This window comes from Astatotilapia calliptera, chromosome 22 (genome assembly GCF_900246225.1).
Source record: "Astatotilapia calliptera chromosome 22, fAstCal1.2, whole genome shotgun sequence".
NCBI lineage: Eukaryota > Metazoa > Chordata > Actinopteri > Cichliformes > Cichlidae > Astatotilapia > Astatotilapia calliptera.
In genome coordinates, this window is record NC_039322.1 from 20,657,862 (window position 1) to 20,675,742 (window position 17,881).

Below are 17,881 nucleotides of genomic sequence, written 5' to 3' on the forward strand. Positions count from 1 at the left end.
TCCCAGAGAGAAGTAAAGCAAGTGTGTAAGTTCATCTCTGAATGTTTGTAAAGCATTCCCACGTTAAGCTTAACAACCGATATATGGATCGACTGCTTCTTCTGTCTCCCTCCCTCTCGTGCTGCTACTTCAATCGTGAAACTGATCAATGATCAGCTGATCGGCTTTTCTGTCGCGACTCCGTCTCTCTTGTTTGTTTATCACCCACTTTGCACCAGAAAGAGGAAACCAGCGGATAAACAACAGCAGCACGTTTAACCTTGATAAGCTGTTGTTAGAATCTATTTAATATTACTTTCTACACCAGGATCTTTTTCTACGTAGCTGACGGCTGGTAACTGTGCAGGGGCGGATCTAGCAAAGTTTAGCCAAGGGGGCAGGTAGGGCATTAACAGGGAAAAGGGGGCAAAAATACATACTTTTCTTTCTTATTCTCGCTTGTATTAAATAATTATCTGAATCTTACACCCAAAGTTTTAATTTGATGTAAAATGAATAGAAGTCCATTACTGTATATAGTAACTATTAAGTTTCCTTTGGGAAGGCAACAACTGTGCAGTCTGCAATTCTGTAGAAGAAAGATGTTGAATCTATTTAATATTTCTTGAAAAATAATTGATTTCTGTGCATTTTTTTTCACACTGCATCAAATTAAGGTTGATTACGTTGATTAAGCATCATGAGGTGGAGCGTGGGGGGTGGTTCCCTTTTTTTTTTTGTTGCTGGGAGTTGGAACCCTGTTAGTTAGGTTGCTTAATATTTACGCTAATTACTCTTTAAAATACCAGAATAGGGAGGATGGTGTAGGTTTAAGTTTATTAGACTGATCAGTATTGCTGAATTATGAAATATTTTGGGTGCAGTGTATTTTTTTGCATACAGGTATAACAGAATATCTTTAGAGTTATTTTTTTTTAAATTTGAGTATGAACTTATACAAAATGCAGCAAGATATTTAAAAACAGTTTTATTGATTAAAAAAACACTATCGGATTCATATCGGTATCGGCAGATATCCAAATTTATGATATCGGTATCGGTATCGGACATAAAAAAGTGGTATCATGTCATCTCTAAAATGAACCAAAAAGTGCTGTTAGCCAGGACAGCTGTTATCCACTTCAGTAATATACACGCTCTTTATAGTTAACATCTGGTTGTCATAGTGTAAGTTGTGTATTGTGTGCCTCTAAATGCCTGATGTCATCTGACTGATATCAAATGAACAACATTGTCTTAATTAATATACTCCCCCATATTAATTTAGTTGTGATCTAGCTCACTTTACCCTTCACTGTCCCATGTGGGAAAATTCAGCCAAAAGCGTTTGGCAAGGATGCATGAAAATAGATATGTCTCTTAGAAAATAATATAAGCTAACTAAAAACAGTAATAACTATCAGCAGAGGGAGTAAATAGTAACAGCATTAGCAGATGAGAAAAGACAAGTTAAAATAGGTAAGATTGTTTATCGGGGTCAGTTTACATTGAGGGGTGAGTCACCTGATGACACACTCACACCTACTGTACAGTAAATCTTTAATATCTACACTGCTGCTAAATTGCCAATTAATTAAGTGCACGGCCAGTGTAGTCTGCATAGTAGAGAGCAACTTTTAAGAGACCATTAATGGATTGCTCAGCCATATCTAATTACAAGGTTGTGGCATTTTACGAGAGGAAGAGAAAAGAGAAGTTTTTTCCCCCGCTCCTTTGTTTCTCTGGGCTTTCTTTCAGCAGCTGAATTATGCTGCCTATAAACAGTCCAGTTTTGTTTTTGGTTCTTTACATGGTTTTCTGGAAGCTGATATTAGTTTAAACCTGGAAGACTCAAAACATGAAGTGTATCTGTCATTTGTCCTGTTGTGTCTTTGATCCTATTTTCCTCCTCTCTGCCCCAGCTGGTTACACCTCCAGGTGCCTGGTTCAGCCCAAGGTTTCTTCCTGTTAAAAAGGAGTTTTTTCCTTCACACTGTCACCAACTACTTGCTCATTGGGGGTCATTTGATTGTTGGGATTTCCTTTGTATTACTATAGGGTCTCTTAATTACAATATAAAGCGCCCTGAGGCGACTGTTGTTGGGATCTATATAAGTAAAACTGAATTGAATTGAACTCAATTGAATATATAAATGCTCTCCTTGTTTTTTTATGGGCCTTTCTGACCAGTTAACTACCAAAATAAGCTGTTAACTGTGAAACACGTGAACATCGGTAAACATGCTTTGTGTTGTTACTGAAAGCTAAATGAGAGGACCATCAAATTCATATTTTAATGGATGCTTCTCTAATCTGTGTTAAAAACATGTGAAGGCACAGGGCAGAAAAAGACTTTGCACAAAAGCCTAAAAAAAGGTAAAGAACGAAACAGTGAATTGGTTTTGACATGCTAACTTTAAGTCATATTTAACCTTAGGGGAGTGAAAGAGGTTTTTGTTTTTTGTTTTTTAAATAAAGTTGAAAACCTACTTATTCCCGTTTGCTTTCAGTTCCAGTTGAGAAGGGTACCCTGGCTTTGACTAAGCAGTCTTATTCACTTTATTTTACCGGATGAGTTGTACGGTATATTTATTGTTAATTTAGTAACTGTTATGTCTAGTGTATGTTTTGTATAACATGTACAACACTTTGATCAATTGAGGTTGTTAAAATGTACTATAGATATAAACTTTTACTTGACTCCACCTGATGCACTTTAATAAGTGAAAGCTAGGGGTTCTGCGGGCTGGAGACGGGTTATGTTGAGGTGTGGAGGGTGAGCTCAGAGCCACCAGAATGGGCGGAGAGGGTGGTTTGCTGACAGGAGGGGAAATAAATGAGCTTTGAGATGAGAAGTTAGAGAGCACAGAGACATATGGCGAGGGAGCTGTCTGACATAGAGATGAGGATGGATGGGCTCTGAGTCTGCCTGTAGGTTGAGGAAAACGCTGTATGGGGACAGGTGCATAGTGCCATATTGAGCAGTGACATTATATCTTAGATTTTAGAAGTAGACAGACTGAAAGAATGTTAGGTGGTGTAACCATGTCACTGCAGTATACAAACGAACAAAAGAATTACTTATTACTGAAATGATCTGACCCACTTTAAATGTATTATATTTTGTTTGGCTTGATACATCATGGCACACTGTAAGGGAAAAAAATCATTCCAATCAGTCCTGTTTGTGGCACATTAGTATATGTGAGGGGGCAAACTCCTCAAAGATGGGTGGTGACCATGGTGGCCATTTAGAAGTCGGCCATCTTGGATACAACTTTTGTTTTTTCAATAGGAAGAGGGCCATGTGACACATCAAACTTATTGGTAATGTCACAAGAAAAACAATGGTGTGCACCGAACTGGGTCACTTTCGTATGCGGTGCTGAATCCGATACATATCTGATGTTTTAGAAGCGACTGCTGTTTAAATGGTCATGTCGCATTAAATCCGTCTTTTATGTCATCGCGAATGCTTCCTGGCCATCCAGTGTAGATGTTAGTGAAACTGTTTGGAAGACAACGTTGGAGAAACGTGAACATTTTATTTGTACTGTATAATCTGCAGGTTCTGACAGAAATCTGCAACTATCCTTTGAAGCACCGCTCCTCTAAAACAGCAATAAGGATAATTATTAGGCCATATGTAAATAACAAAATAACGTTATAACTTAAAGCAAAATTGGGAAACAAGTCTTTATATTAACGGCCATCAGTCAAACAATACTGTTTGGTCTGGGTCTAAACAGAGCGCGTTGTGTGTGACGTCTTCTTTTGCGCACGCGGGCGGCTTTGAGGGTTCACACTAGAGCGCGTTTGCTGTCACATTTTATTTGTAGTGTGAACAAGCAGACAGAAAATTGGAATTGAGCATTAAGACCTGCAGTGTGAACGTAGCCTTAGTGACTTTAAAGCTCATCATTATGTCTGCTTTGTTTAACAAAACAAAATGTAAAAACCAAAAATGTGTGGCTGTTTAGGAGGTTAAGGGTTTTTTGATAGGTAGGAAATGAGCAAAGAATGAGGGATGTGTGGTATGCGACAAAGATTTGACAGTTGAAACAAACTGTGGGGGTAGCAGTTACGTGGTATCCCAAACCATTTGACTTGGTTGCCAGGAAACCACTGGAGACAACCAGAACTGCTGGTAGGCAGATTTACTATATATGGACTGAGACAGGTATGCTGTTTCTGCAGTCTTTTTGCAACGCTGGGCTAAGATAACGTCTCACGGCTCTATATTTAAGGTACAGTGTAAGGAAGTGGAGAAGTGCTTAAGACATTGATTCTGAACCATAGCTGTATATAAAAGATGGATTTAGCCACAGTGACGCCACCCACTGGAAATCCATTTCTGAAGCCTTAAAACAGAGACAGTATTTTGTCTTGTGGGTTTTTGTTGTTGTTTTATTTTAAACCAGATGGGTGAATCTGAATGACATGAATGTGAATCTCACATGGCTTGTTAATCACGATGTAAGCAAACCCAAAATAATATTCTTTTTCATCTTCTATTTTACTCTCCTTAAGAGCATGATTGCCAATTCAACTGAGGTCGTTTCGACAAGCAGATTAGTTTTCCCCTTGCTGGGTACTACAATGAACACAGATTAAAGTCCCTTCTGAATTGGCTCCACTTTGCAGAGCTGGTTTCTATATCAAGTGTGTTTTCAAATTTTTAGTTAGCACCAAATAACAACTACAGTTGCCTCAAGATGCTTTAAATTTTAAAGACCCTGCAAAAATACAGAGAAAAAAGCGAAACCCCCAACAACCAGATGACCCCCTATGAGTAAGCATTTTGGTAACAGTGGGAAGGAAAAACTCCCTTTTAACAGGAAGAAGCCTCCAGCAGAACCAGACTCAGGGAGGCACAGTCACCTGTTATGACTGGTTGTGGGTGAGGGGAGGAAGACAGGACAAAAGACACGCGGTGGAAGAGAGTCCGAGATTATTAATAACGAATGAAAATAAGTAATAATGAATTGTAACTGATTGTATGTACAGCCTGTTTCTAACTCTTTGTTTGTGAAAAAGAAACAAACATACTTACTTTTGTTAGCTTCTAATGCAATACATTAATGTAGCAAATTAACATATATGAAGCACACATTCAGTTTAGCTTGTGTCACATTTAAGCCTGTGATCCACACTCACTGATACTGTGGAAGATCTCATTAGAAAGAATAAGGAGGCTGGGATAGATGTCTCAGTTACTGTCACTGTCAGTGTCATATTCTTCTCCCTCTCCTCTTTCCTTCTCTCCATTATTTCACACAGATCAGACTGCGGCTTTGTGCAGTTTCCCCCCCTTTTTTACACTGTCCATTCATTATGAAGCATCTCTCATCCTCCCACGTTTCAGTCCCCATCCTTTCATTTCCTTCACTTTTCTTGTGTGTCCTCTCTAAAACCCACAGTTATTCTATTTATCTCTCGCAGCCTTCTCTCTATCTCTATCCTATCCTCATTTTCTCCCGCTCTATCACTGCATGTTCCAAGAGAGCCAGAAAAGAGAGAGCTGAAATAGAGAAAAAGGAGAGAAGAGAAGAGAGGGGAAAAGGAGAAAGACATGAGAAGAATATACAGGGAGTACATGTTCACCTGGATTTCTGTTTTCAAGCCCCTGCTCCTCCCCCTCCTGCTGCCTCTGTTTCCTCTCAGTAACAAATGTCAAAGCATGCAGACCCGCTGCCTCAACCTCCTCCTCCCCCTCTTCAGCTTATTATTATGACTTTCATTACAAAATACCAAAATCTGCCCTTTGCTACATCAGTTCATTGTTCCTCAAAATAATCCACTTTGCCTATTCTGGTCATTTTTTTGCTTTGTTTTCTTCTAAAAATCAGCCAGCTACTTTGGGCTTATGGTGACGTGGCAGAAAGTGGTTGGGAGAATGATTCACGCAGACAAATGAAACACACTGCTTTTACATGTATTCTCTTCCAAAAATGCATAAAGGGCATATTTTACTGCATGTATGTATATATTATTTATGATTTCCAGCAGTGAGGATGTTTTAATAGTAAACTCATTTTGTGCCATTTCCAGCGATCACCGACTGAGTCTTTTAGCCACACATGTGGGACGGCTGGAGAGACGGAAATTTCCACTGCTTTTTTGGCAATAATGAATAGAAGGATTGCCATGAAGTTTTCCACTGACATTTAAAATCCTAAAATGATGAATTCTACTGACATTGAGGAACTCCATAGCTCTCCTATACCATCAGATTAGGCTAGCACATTGTAGCATGCTAAACATGCATGGTAAACATGGTAGGACAGGGCGATTAAAACTGCTTAAAAGAGGGCAATTTCAGCTGCAGTGCGTCAAACACATTACTATGCATCACTGTGACATCACAGTGGTTGTAGTACAATTGTAAGGAATGATTAACTGTATTCTGCTGCTCCAATAGGTCTGGCTGAATTGAGATGAAGGATTGTTGTCCTGAGTTAATTGTTTCATTTAGCATCATATGCGAGAAGACCAAAAATCCCAGACATTACTCTATTAAAAATCCAAAACCTTACCTTATACATACACTTGGACTGATCTTTCTCTTAAGATGATCTTCTCATGCACCTCTGCAATGTTATAAGCATGCTTGCAGTTTTTGGATCACTCTGTAAAAAAACAAACAAACAAAAAAGCCCTAAAACCACATTTGTATTTATTCCTCTGATGTGTGCTGGACCTCACTGCGTTTCACCATTGGGAAGTAAATAAAGTCACAGGGAGGCAAAGTCAATTTAATTCAGTTCTGTTTATATAGCACCAATTCACAACAACAATCGCCTCCAAGTGCTTTAGACTGTAAAGATGTTAGAATAATAGATGCCCTATGAGGAGGACTAGGTGACAGTGGGAAGGAAGAAGAAGAGACCTCGGCACAACCAGGCTCAGTGAGGGGCAGCTATGTGAAACAAAGGACCAAACAGAAGCCATTGGAGAGAGAAGACAAAACTCAATGGCATGCAATCATGGCATTTAAACACGCGGGGACTGAAAAGAGGGAAGTGGAGAAGAGGTGCTCATTGCATTATGGGAAATCTTCTGGCACGCCTAAGCCTGTGGCAGCTGATCCAACTCTAAGTATTTGCTTTATCAAATATGAAAAACTTCGAAGCCTGATCTTGAAAGTAGAGATGCTGTCTGTCTCCTGACAGCTAAAGGCTCTTACTTTTCAAAACTCTAGGAAAAACAAGTAAGCCTACAGTCTGAGAGTGAAGTGCTGTGATAGGATAATACTACTACTACTAATAATACATTTCATGTACAGATGACTTTCACCTTTAAATAAGAACACCTGACAAGGAATTACTTACCAAAGTCACAGTATACATAAAGTAGTTAAGAAACGCCATAGAATAAAAAGCTAATACATCATAACCTCAAATTCAAACAGAATAGGCCATTTTTAAATAAAATATGTGTTTTATGACTGGCTTTAAAGATCGGGAGAGAATCAGTATTGTGAGTTAGGTCCGGGAGAAAGAGACCCAAAGACAAGGGGGCACTTGGTTGAAAGCTCTAAGGCTCTAAATTAATGCAGTATATTATCCTACTGTGAGGTCTTAAATTTGCAAAAGAAAGGGTGGCCAAACCGCTCTTTTCTTTTTGTTTTACATTTATTTGTGCCATTGTCATTTGAAAGAGCGCTATCTTCTAAGGTTCAATAGATGTGTCGAAGTGATGTAATTCTGACTGTCTTAACCTAGTTCTCATCTGCATTACTTTAAGTTTAGGCATCTAAGCTACCTGAGTGTGATATGTGATACAAATTTTATGAGGCAATGAGATAAGCGTTATAGAAAATGCGCAGTGATGAACAAGAAATATTTAGGGTGAGTATAAAAGCACAATGTCGGCCACAGCACAACTACATATTTAATGTGCCTCCAGGCTGTCGGTTTAGCCTCCGTATGATCGCTCTTGTGATGGGAGAGAAAAGGAGCAGAGTTAAAGAAGGTCCCAAGTCACAGATGGTTTTTGTTTTTTTTTTGGCTTAACACAACTGCAGGTGTAAGCAATGGCTGAATCCCATTTAATAGCTAGTGAAAAAAAGTTTTATTAGTAGAATTGTACCTCTGCCAGTACAAAAGGTGGCGTACACATCAGTTTGAGAATACAAAGGTGATCAGAGTTTGGCGAGCGAGTACACGCGCGCACTGCCATGATTCAGCCAGCCAGTGATGACTTGGCTCTGGAGTTTATCATCTGTCGCTGTTTAAGGTCAGACAAAAAAAAAAAAAAAAGATTAAAAAAAATACAGGAGACAAATACCAGCTGACAGGGTCACCCCTCAACAGCAGGCCAGTCCTGACATTTGTGTGCGTGAGTGTGTGTGATGCCACAGATATAGTTTACCTCACTTGGACAGTGTGCTGCCATCTGCACTGTCCTCGCCTGCTGACCTTTGTGTTCTTTGTTTTCTCAGTTTTCAAAACTGTTGAAGATGAAAAAGACTTTTTAGAGCTTTTCACTTTTTCACTGTGTCTTTTATGGTGTAAGAACTCATTTTTTCTGCCTCTGCAGTAAGTGTGTAAAACCAAACTGTGGTTGAAATCGAAACTTGGTGTCCTTCAGCCCCGGGGAACTGCTGCTGCTGCGGCTGTAAGACAAGCTTTTCCACTGTGTTTTATGAGACACACTGCACGTCAAGACGTCCTTTTATTTGAGCTCTTCTCCCCTATTTGTTCTTTCACGATCACCTGACTCTCTGTCCTCTCTCGTCTCTTTTGTCAAGCCAAACTTTCCGGCCCCTTCTCCCCCCCCAGCCCATCGGCCCTCCAGTCCAACAGGACCATGATGCTCAGCAGCTCCGTGGAGGTGCCCCGCCCGGGAGGGATGAGTGGCTTGAGCGGGCTGAGCACGGCTGCCCGGAACGTGGTGCGCTCCTCCAGTATCTCAGGGGCCATGTACAGCCTGGAGAAAAGTCCTGGCAGCGGGGGCCCAGACTCTGCATCACTGACTGGGACTAAGAAGCGGCGCTCCAGTTTGGGTGCCAAGATGGTGGCCATTGTGGGGTTGTCACAGTGGAGCAAGAGCACACAGCAGCTCAACCAGCAAGGTCAGTTTACAGTCTAAACTACTTAATCTGTCAGTCGTTATCTCTATGTATGTTCACTTTCTGATTCCACCTTTCTGACACTTTCACCAAGGCAAATTCATCTGTTTTTCCTCATTTCCCCAGCCGTCATCCTCATAGCTTCTGTTTTTTCTTTCTGTATCCTTTCCTTAGTTCTAACCTTGGTCTCTCCCCATCTGTTTTATTGTGATTTTAAAAGTTTGAAGATTTTAGATTCTTTTTAAAATTGGGGTTTTGTTATTTCGAAGAGGAAGGAGGATCATTTTTATCCTCCTGAATTTTCTTTAACCCTTGTTCCTTTAAATTGATTTAAATACCTTGCTGCAATTGTTAAAATGACACTAAAACTGTTATAACAGAATAATTATTATTATAGTTAACATTAGCATAATCCACTCTAAAGTGTATCTGGGGTTATTTTGACAGCTACAGTATTTGATTGAACAAGCTTTATCTTTTAAGGTGTTAGTATTGTAGCGAGTCCTTTTTGAAAGGCTGCAGCACATTTGTGAGCGTCGCCGTGTGTTGAACTCTGCAGCGGGTTTGCAGCGGCAGCAGCAAGTACGCATGGTGATTGTTTGGTAGCGGCATTATGTTCTAATGCGTCTCCTGCGGCGTATAATTACAGATCCTGTGCAGCTGCAAGAAAAGCGTTTCTCACTTTGCGCCTCAGTGGCGAACACAAACCTACTCTTTCCTGGTGGAAAATAAGAAAAACATGTCACACACTGAGACTTTGTAAAGGCTGAGAGGCATGGGCAGGAGGGGCAAGGGGAGCAGGGGATGCATCTTATTTGAGTGCAGCCAAATTTTTCCTTTTTTCTTTTTCATTCCTCTATCTGTCAGTATGAAAGAAGTTGTTCATCTCCTCGTGTCCTCTTACACATTCTGTTTCTCGTCTCAGCACATCAAACTGTAACTTTTACAGAACAGAGTGTTCGTGTCTGCATGTTTCTTTCTTTCTTCTTGCCTAGCTGTACACCGTCTGTGTCTAATTCTGTGTAAGTGTTGAAATATATCACAAGATCTGGCTCTCTGCTGCTTTGTGCAGCAGCGTGTTTTTACCGGTACTTTAAATTATATAAGCGCTTTATTTTAAACAAAAATGTCAAATACGTATTTATTGTACCTGCTCAGTTGTGTATATTTGTCAGTCAGACAAAACTGTGCAATTGAAAGATTTCACAATAGACGGCGTTGACTCATCTGCAAACACTTGCCATTTATTTTTTAAGCTGTTTTGAAACCAAAAAAGGTGTAGCACAAACCGGAGAACATTCACCTTCAAAGTAGAAGTTGTGCTATGCTCTTTGCGCCAAATTTAACACTAGTGACTCCCAGCAGCCTCCAACAATCACTTGCTAACTGGTTGCAGAATACACACTTATCCCTGGGTAACAGTGCTTACAAGTGGGCATTATTAACCGGTCTAAAGGCTTTTGTGAGTGGAGCATTCGATTTCACAGTGACTGCTCCAGCAATCGGTTGGAGAATGCACATTTTCCCCTCGCAATTTGTTATTGCCGTATGGCGCATGTTTGGCTATGCAAGTGGGGCCTAACTCTAGCCCTAGATATCTTATAGCCTTTTTCCACTAGTACCAGCGTGGGTTGATGCTGTTTTTAGGGCTTTCCATAAAGTGGTAGTATCTGGTACCAGGTACTTTTTTAGTACCTACTCGGCCAGGGTTCCAAGCGATCTGAGGTGAAAATGTGACATCAACAGACTGCATCCAACTGTTTGGCTAGTCAGTGGCTTCAGTTAATGAGTCATGAGCCCTATGAGTCCCTTCATGAAAATACATTCCAGCAATATGGGAAATGGCTACACAAAAATCAGCACAGTGGTTCCCGAGTCTGACAAAAAGCCATACAACGAGCAGCAGGTATACCATCGTCTCAACATCCTCCATTGTTGTGGTGTTGGTGTTGAATATAAATGATGTCACAGGACTTTTGGCTGCGTTGCTACAACGACCCCATGCACATTTTGTGATAGTTGATGTTATATTGCCAAGTTGAGCTAGTGGCTATTAATTGACACTGTGATACTCTGTGGGATGCTAAGTTTGGACCTTAAAGCATATTATTTTTCATAGAATTGTGATTTATTCTTAGAACTCCACCGAGTAATTGGCCAACGGCTGGCATATGACAGTTTTGTGCCCTAACCAGAGACCAGGGCCCTATTTCAGGAAGCGGGTTTAGAAAACTCAGAGTTAAAAATGATACACGGGGTTGAGTAACCCCGAACTGTCCAACTCGGAATATTCGGTTTCAGAAAGGCTGATAACAATTAGTTCAGTCAACGCGGAGTTGCTTTAACCCCAAATTAAGCGCGCACACGAGGATACATAAAGCCCTGATTAGTGGAGCACAGATTAAGCGAGTCACCATGGAGACGGAGGGAAAGGAGGCGCGGTCAATGTGTTTTACAGCGCTTGAGGCCGAAATTTTGATGGCAGTATATGCCGATAACATGCAAATTTTGCGGAAAAAAAGTAACACAGCCTCAGCTGCAAAAGAAAGGGAGCATGCATGGCAAAACATAGCCGACAGAGTCAATGCGTGAGTGTTAATTTAAACATTGATCTAGGGATTTCCACCCATTTAACACGTTATTTTATTCTATTTTATTTTATTTTTTATTTCATACATTTTATTTTGTGATGTGATGTGAGCGCAGGTGCAACCCAACAGGCCCCAAACGTTCCTGGCAGCAAGTAAAAATGAAATATAAAAATATAGTCCAAACAGGTAAGGTGTAATTGTATTATGAGAAAAACAGGTGGGGGTCCTCCACCACCACCACTCACAGAGGCTGAGCAGTTGGCTTCCACATTTGTGATAATGTTGGCAGCATCACATATGATCTTCACAGTGCAGAGAACACAAATTAGCATCCATTACTATAATGAAATAATTTGTTAGTTTGAAATGCTACAGGGAACTGTGTACCTGTACATTAATGCTGTGGAAAGACTTCCTGTTCACATAGTCTCCTCCATTTACTGAAGGAGCAATGATTGGAATGTGAGTGCCATCTATACAGCCAATCACGCCTGGGAACCGTGAGAATAAATGTAAAATTTAAGTAGTAGTTCAAGTATCACCACATCATGAATTAAGTTTTGTTCATCCTGATACCTGCAATTTTGTGGCATCCCTCTTTGATAAATCTTGTGGGTCTATGACCGGGGAACACAGACGAGTACAGGAGACGTTTCAGTGCAACTCTAACATTCCTGACTGCCCGACAGACGGTAGCCTTGGAAACGTGCTCAGCGTCACCAATATTATGCAGAAAGCTCCCGTTTGCAAAAAACCGAAGTACAATACAAATAATATGTACAGAACTGAGAGGATGTCCGCGATGTGTCTTATGAGCAATATTAGGCCTGAGGATGTTATTCAAATAAATTATAGATTGTGCTGAAAAACGGTAACGTTCACACAGGAAATCATCAGGAAATGATAAAATGTCCAAACGCGCTCTAATCACTCTCTCCCGGCGGAGAGCTCTGCGGAGAATTTGGGCTTCAACATCTACTGGCTCTTCAAGGAAGGAGCACGCCATGTCTGACACTTCCTACAGTCAGGTTTCCGACAAAGAGGCGGAGAAAGTCAAGGTTAGTTGAAGTAAACCTGCTAGGGGGCAGGTTAGCTTCACGGAGTGTGTCGTCATAGTAACTCACTCAGGATTAATCTAAACTCGCTTTGTGAAACCGAAAACCCAGAGTTTTCGTTAACTCAGGGTATACTTACTCAGAGTTTGCACTAAACCGGCTTCCTGAAATAGGGCCCAGCTTTTCAGCCTAATGAAAGTCCTATTATGAACTGGTCTGCTCCATGCATGGGCAACACATGCACAGCGGCGCAGGCACATAGCTGTATGCTCACATTCATACGCTAGCATGCAGTTAGTGTGGTAGCTCTTCACGCAGAGTGAAAAAACAAAGTTTGACAAAGTAAACTGTAGGGGGACAACCATGAAAATGTTCAGAAAAACAGAACTAATCAGACACTTAAATCACCTTCAGCCTGAACATGGACACTTTAAAGAGGCTTACAAAAGCAAAGTGGCTGTCCAGAGCTCAGAGCCAGCCAGAGGCCAGCTGCCCTGGTAAGAGCAAGAGGATCAAAGCAGTTATGGGGATAATTACAAAGTGCAAGTGTCTGGTGAATTTAAAAACATGCTGGAAAATGATGTAAGTACTTGAAATTTGTTTTGTTATATAACTCTGTCGGCCTGGTTTTGTTTGGTAAAGTGAAAAATGTCAGGTTTGTCCGGGTAATTATTTGTGCTGCTTTTCAGTAGCAGACCACTTTATTTTGGAGCTATTTAACTGAGAGAAGCAAATTCTGTAACTGACTCCAGTTTAGGGGGTAAATTGTAACATTTAAAGAAAGCACATCTGTATCAACTCTTCAGACACAGCAGCTACATCCATCTTTTATGTACAGATTCTTTATTGAACTCATTTGGCATGTCCCGTAAGTTATAATTTGACATTATATTTATTTAAGTAAAAAATTTGGGTCAGTGTTTAAACACTGTATAGCAGCCGAAGTATAAATTTTCTGGCTATAGCGCATCTTGATATGTGTAGGACTGCATGTTTGTCAAACAAGGTCATTTGATTCACTTATTAATCGGCTTTTATTTGTACCGCAAATGTAACAAAGCCAGGCAGTTTAGCTTTTCTTTCTGTCTCCAGCGACAGCTTATCCTGAAGGATAAGTAAGAAGAAAGCAACCATTAGATAAATGCAAACACATCCACTCACCATAATTCTGCATTGTTATCCCCTATCATTACCTGCCTTTGAAATCAGCTTAAAATGGCTGTTGTAACCAGGGCTCTGTGGACACACACACACTCATACACAGTGACACAAACAAAGAGCTTGCTTCACTCATCACAGCTGACACTTGTCTGACGCAGGGAGAACTGTCGATATTTTCACCACGGGGGCTTTCGTGTCGTGTTTGCGGTGATGAAGAGAGCACAACAAAGGGAAAGTGCAGATGGGGAGGCTAGGAGGGGCTGACGAGGTAGAGAAGAGGAAGGGGAGACAAGGGGTGCATCTAAATTTAGATGTTCTCAGCTGCCGGAGCAGCACATTGTGCCTGGAACAAAATCACAGTATCGTAGATGGCTCTTTCTTCTTCTTCTTCTTCTGTCGATACCACATCTCACCGCATTAGAAGTTCGCTAGTTTTCTCACTTTGCTGCGCTGGCAACAGGTTATGAAATGATTTTTTTAAAGCACACCTCTGATGAGCTGAGACTCAGTACGAGATATGAATAAAGAAATCTGTTCTCAGTCCTATAACAAGATATTCTAAAGTAGAGTGGTTTAGATCATGACCGTGGACACAATATCTTATTAAAAAAAATAAGCTACTAGCAGCCAATCTGATAAACTGAGCTATAAAGTGTCACTTAAGCAGGAGAGATGGGTCACACACACAGGTCAATTGTGTGCAGCCCATCTAACAGAATCTCATAGAGTCAACTGCAGCTTTGTAGATACAGAGCCTGCTGACAGTGGCATCAGTGTTATATCGATTTCAATGTTTTGGGGAAAAAGAGAGAACTGATGGTGCTTTGTGACTCAGTACTGATAGATATCCCGAGTATCAGAATCAGTTTGGCCATTGCATCTCCAAGCTGATTAAGTGGAGGGTAGGCTCAGGCTCAGACAGTCAACATTCCAATTGATTTAGGTGTAAATTGAATCACTGTCCAGGTCTTTTTACGTAACAGTCACCCAACAAGATTATGTCACTGCTCTACTAGGAATTTGCCTTTTTCTCAAAGCTTAACCAGGTAAAGACTGAAAACCTGTTGCTGGAAGAAAAAAAACAAGGTTGTTTACTCCAACCTAACATGTCATCAGCTCATAGTTTACACCAGCTAGAAGGACATATCAGATGCAGATAATTAGGCATGTGACCCACACACAACATTCCTTCTCACTTGGTCGGGTTCGATTAGGGTCCTTTCTTTTCTTTGTGGCAGTCAATAATGACCTAGTCCGGTCAGCTCTCGGTGCTCCATGTTTAGAATGACACCAGCATCGATTGACCAGAGGGGGGTAGGTATGTGGGGAAAAGATGACCAGCTAATAACCAATAACACACAATATTGATGCAGATTTGGTCTTGGACTGGATGCATGAATGGGAAAGGAAAACGAACCCAAAACTCAACATAGATTATTTCATTAAATGACTTATTGATTGATTTGATTGGATGTTGTTGGGGAAGGGAACCTTGAGGAGAAACACAGACTCTCACAGCACTCCGCAAATCTATTAAATGCATATACAGTAACTTCAGTGTTCTGCATGTGTTGTGCTCTATTTTTTCATAACTTTTAAAATGAGATCACAAGCAGCCTTCTTGTTATCAAGTTAAAAAAAATGGATGGTTCTGCTGCTGCAAACAATACAGTTTGTGTGCAAAACGTGAACACGGTGAAGGAGAATGATGAAGAGTGTGACTTAGCAACGAGGTAACTGGTAGACACCAAAATGTAAAGACATTGAAGGAATATGCCAGCATCTTACCGATAAAACGCTTTTAGGAGGTAATGCACTTGTGGTATTATTGTGTCACAGTTCCTACCAGGTACGTTCTTATTTTGTGAATTGGATCCAGTCAATTTACAGCGATCTGCAGAATCACTTAAGGTAAGGTCTAATGCAAACTTTTTTTTTTCTACAGATGCGTTCAAGCACATTTATTTTATCTGATTCCCAAATAACAACATCAGCATCATCTGATGCTCTTAGTGGGGTTCTTGACCGTTTGTCAAGGTAGGCTTAATTACATTGAATCACGTTTCTGTAGGAGTTGTCATTAGGGTTGTAACAAAGATAAAATTCCTTTCCTAATCAGCTACTTGTAAATTTCCAGGCAGAACTGCTGATTAAGTATCAGTGTTGCCACACACAACCCCTTAAGTTGGAGAGCTGGTGTTGTGTCTTTCATCAGGCCAATCATTTGAGATCAGTCTGTTTGGTTAAACCTGCTTCAGGGTAAATTTCCCAGTGGCAAAGCACTCAGGATCTCTGACACATGCTCAAATCTCCTTCGTCACAAGGTGGAAAATGAGAACAAACTGTGCGCAGTGAAGAATGCAACAAGATTATTAATTTATTTAATTAGTGCTTTTGGGAATTGACCCACCTATCCAAGTATATTATTCATACATAAACTGATTTTACATATTTGAAGTAGGGCAAGGACGTTTTCTAGGACTTGTCAGAACTGTCAGACAACAGCTGAGACCTCTGCCAGTTCGTCGTCTTAATGCGTGAAATTTAATTGCGCCCTTAGGTGTTTCCAAGAAAAAAAAAGACTTTAGGGGTCAGGTCTCTATTTTGCAGCAAAATGGGTAATTGTCATTCAGTGGAAATGTTTCAGCAACTGTCTCTTTAAAGAGAACTGCATGAATAAAAGCATCAGGTCAGAGTAAAGACACTTACAGTATGTACATTACAAGTTTATCTAGTGGTATAGAAAATAAGGTTACATACACTGCGAGTGCCTGCATGTTGTATAAAAGTACAGTACACTTTGTGTTCTGTTGTTGTGTAACATTTGATACCATGTATAGCTCCCTATCTTGACTATTTTCACGCTTCCTACCGACTTGGTGTATTTTTTTCTACCGTAATGCAGCTCAGTGTTCCTCATGTTATTCCATTCAAAGCCCCGACTCCCACTGTCTCATTATTCTGGGTTTTGTAACAGTGTTGGGGATGGCATTTTGGTTCTGTCTGTGTTCTATTTATTACCTGCTATTATTAGTACCGGTGAGGAGAAGGCACACACACACACACACACACACACACACACACACACACACACACACACACACACACACACACACACACACACACACACACACACACACAGAAACGGTTTCCCAGGTTTATTGGGTGAGTCACTCCTCAGCTGAACATGGTCTTATCTTCTGAGCAGGTTTATCCATGACTGCGAAAACAGAGCCAGCAGAGCGCTCCCAGTGCACTGTCTGTCTGCACAGAGGGACGTGGATTCAGAGAAACAAGCACCAATCATGTGATGCAGTGCACCAAGAGAGTTAGATTAAAGGAAACCAGGCATAGATATGCATGTTTGTGTGTCCCACTGAAAGCCCCCCCCACACACACACCCCAGCTCATATGTGTCTAAAACACCTTACTCTTTCCTGCTCTATTTAGCTCAGCGTCCATGCTTTTTTTTCTTTGACCTCCTTTTTAAAATCTTGACTCCTGTGTGTTTATTTATTATTTATTACTATGACGCTGTAGCTCCTGCTGGAAGGACGCCAGAGATACGGAAAAGAAACAGAGACAGAAATGGAAATATGTTTGACACGTGACGAGAATACTTGTTCCTTTGCTTATTAAAATGATTCCAGCTACGCTCTGTGACCAATAGCAACCACATTTCTGAGTATGCTGTCGTCAGACAAATATTTTTGAGCCTGTAACTCTAGCTCCAGGCTGTGAAAAATATGCAGAGGGACTTGCACCATTGCCAGTAATGTTAAGTGCTTCTGACTCATTTTTATATTTGTCTTTCAAGAAAATAACACAGGTGTTTCCTCCAGTGAATTTTACTTTGTTGTTGTATACCAAAGGAGAAAAAAAATAGAGCAAATACTTAATTTATGTTAAATTAGCCTTTTGTTTCTCAACACAGGACAAATTGTACTTAAGCGACAAAGCTTTAGTTGTCACAAGACTAGTATTTTAAACTCAGTACCAATACCAGGAAAGTGTTTACAATT

General features: G+C 40.6%; 1 protein-coding gene across 2 annotated transcripts in view; it reads left to right on the forward strand.

Moving 5' to 3' along the window:
* Nucleotides 1–17,881, forward strand: part of rims3 (regulating synaptic membrane exocytosis 3) — a 46,608-nt gene that overhangs the window by 11,990 nt on the left and 16,737 nt on the right. For both annotated transcript variants that reach the window (XM_026157466.1, XM_026157465.1), the window contains exon 2: nucleotides 8,732–9,055. In XM_026157466.1, coding sequence (XP_026013251.1) covers nucleotides 8,791–9,055 — 265 coding nt within the window. In that variant the 5' untranslated portion in view covers nucleotides 8,732–8,790. The remainder of the gene's footprint in view (nucleotides 1–8,731; nucleotides 9,056–17,881) is intronic.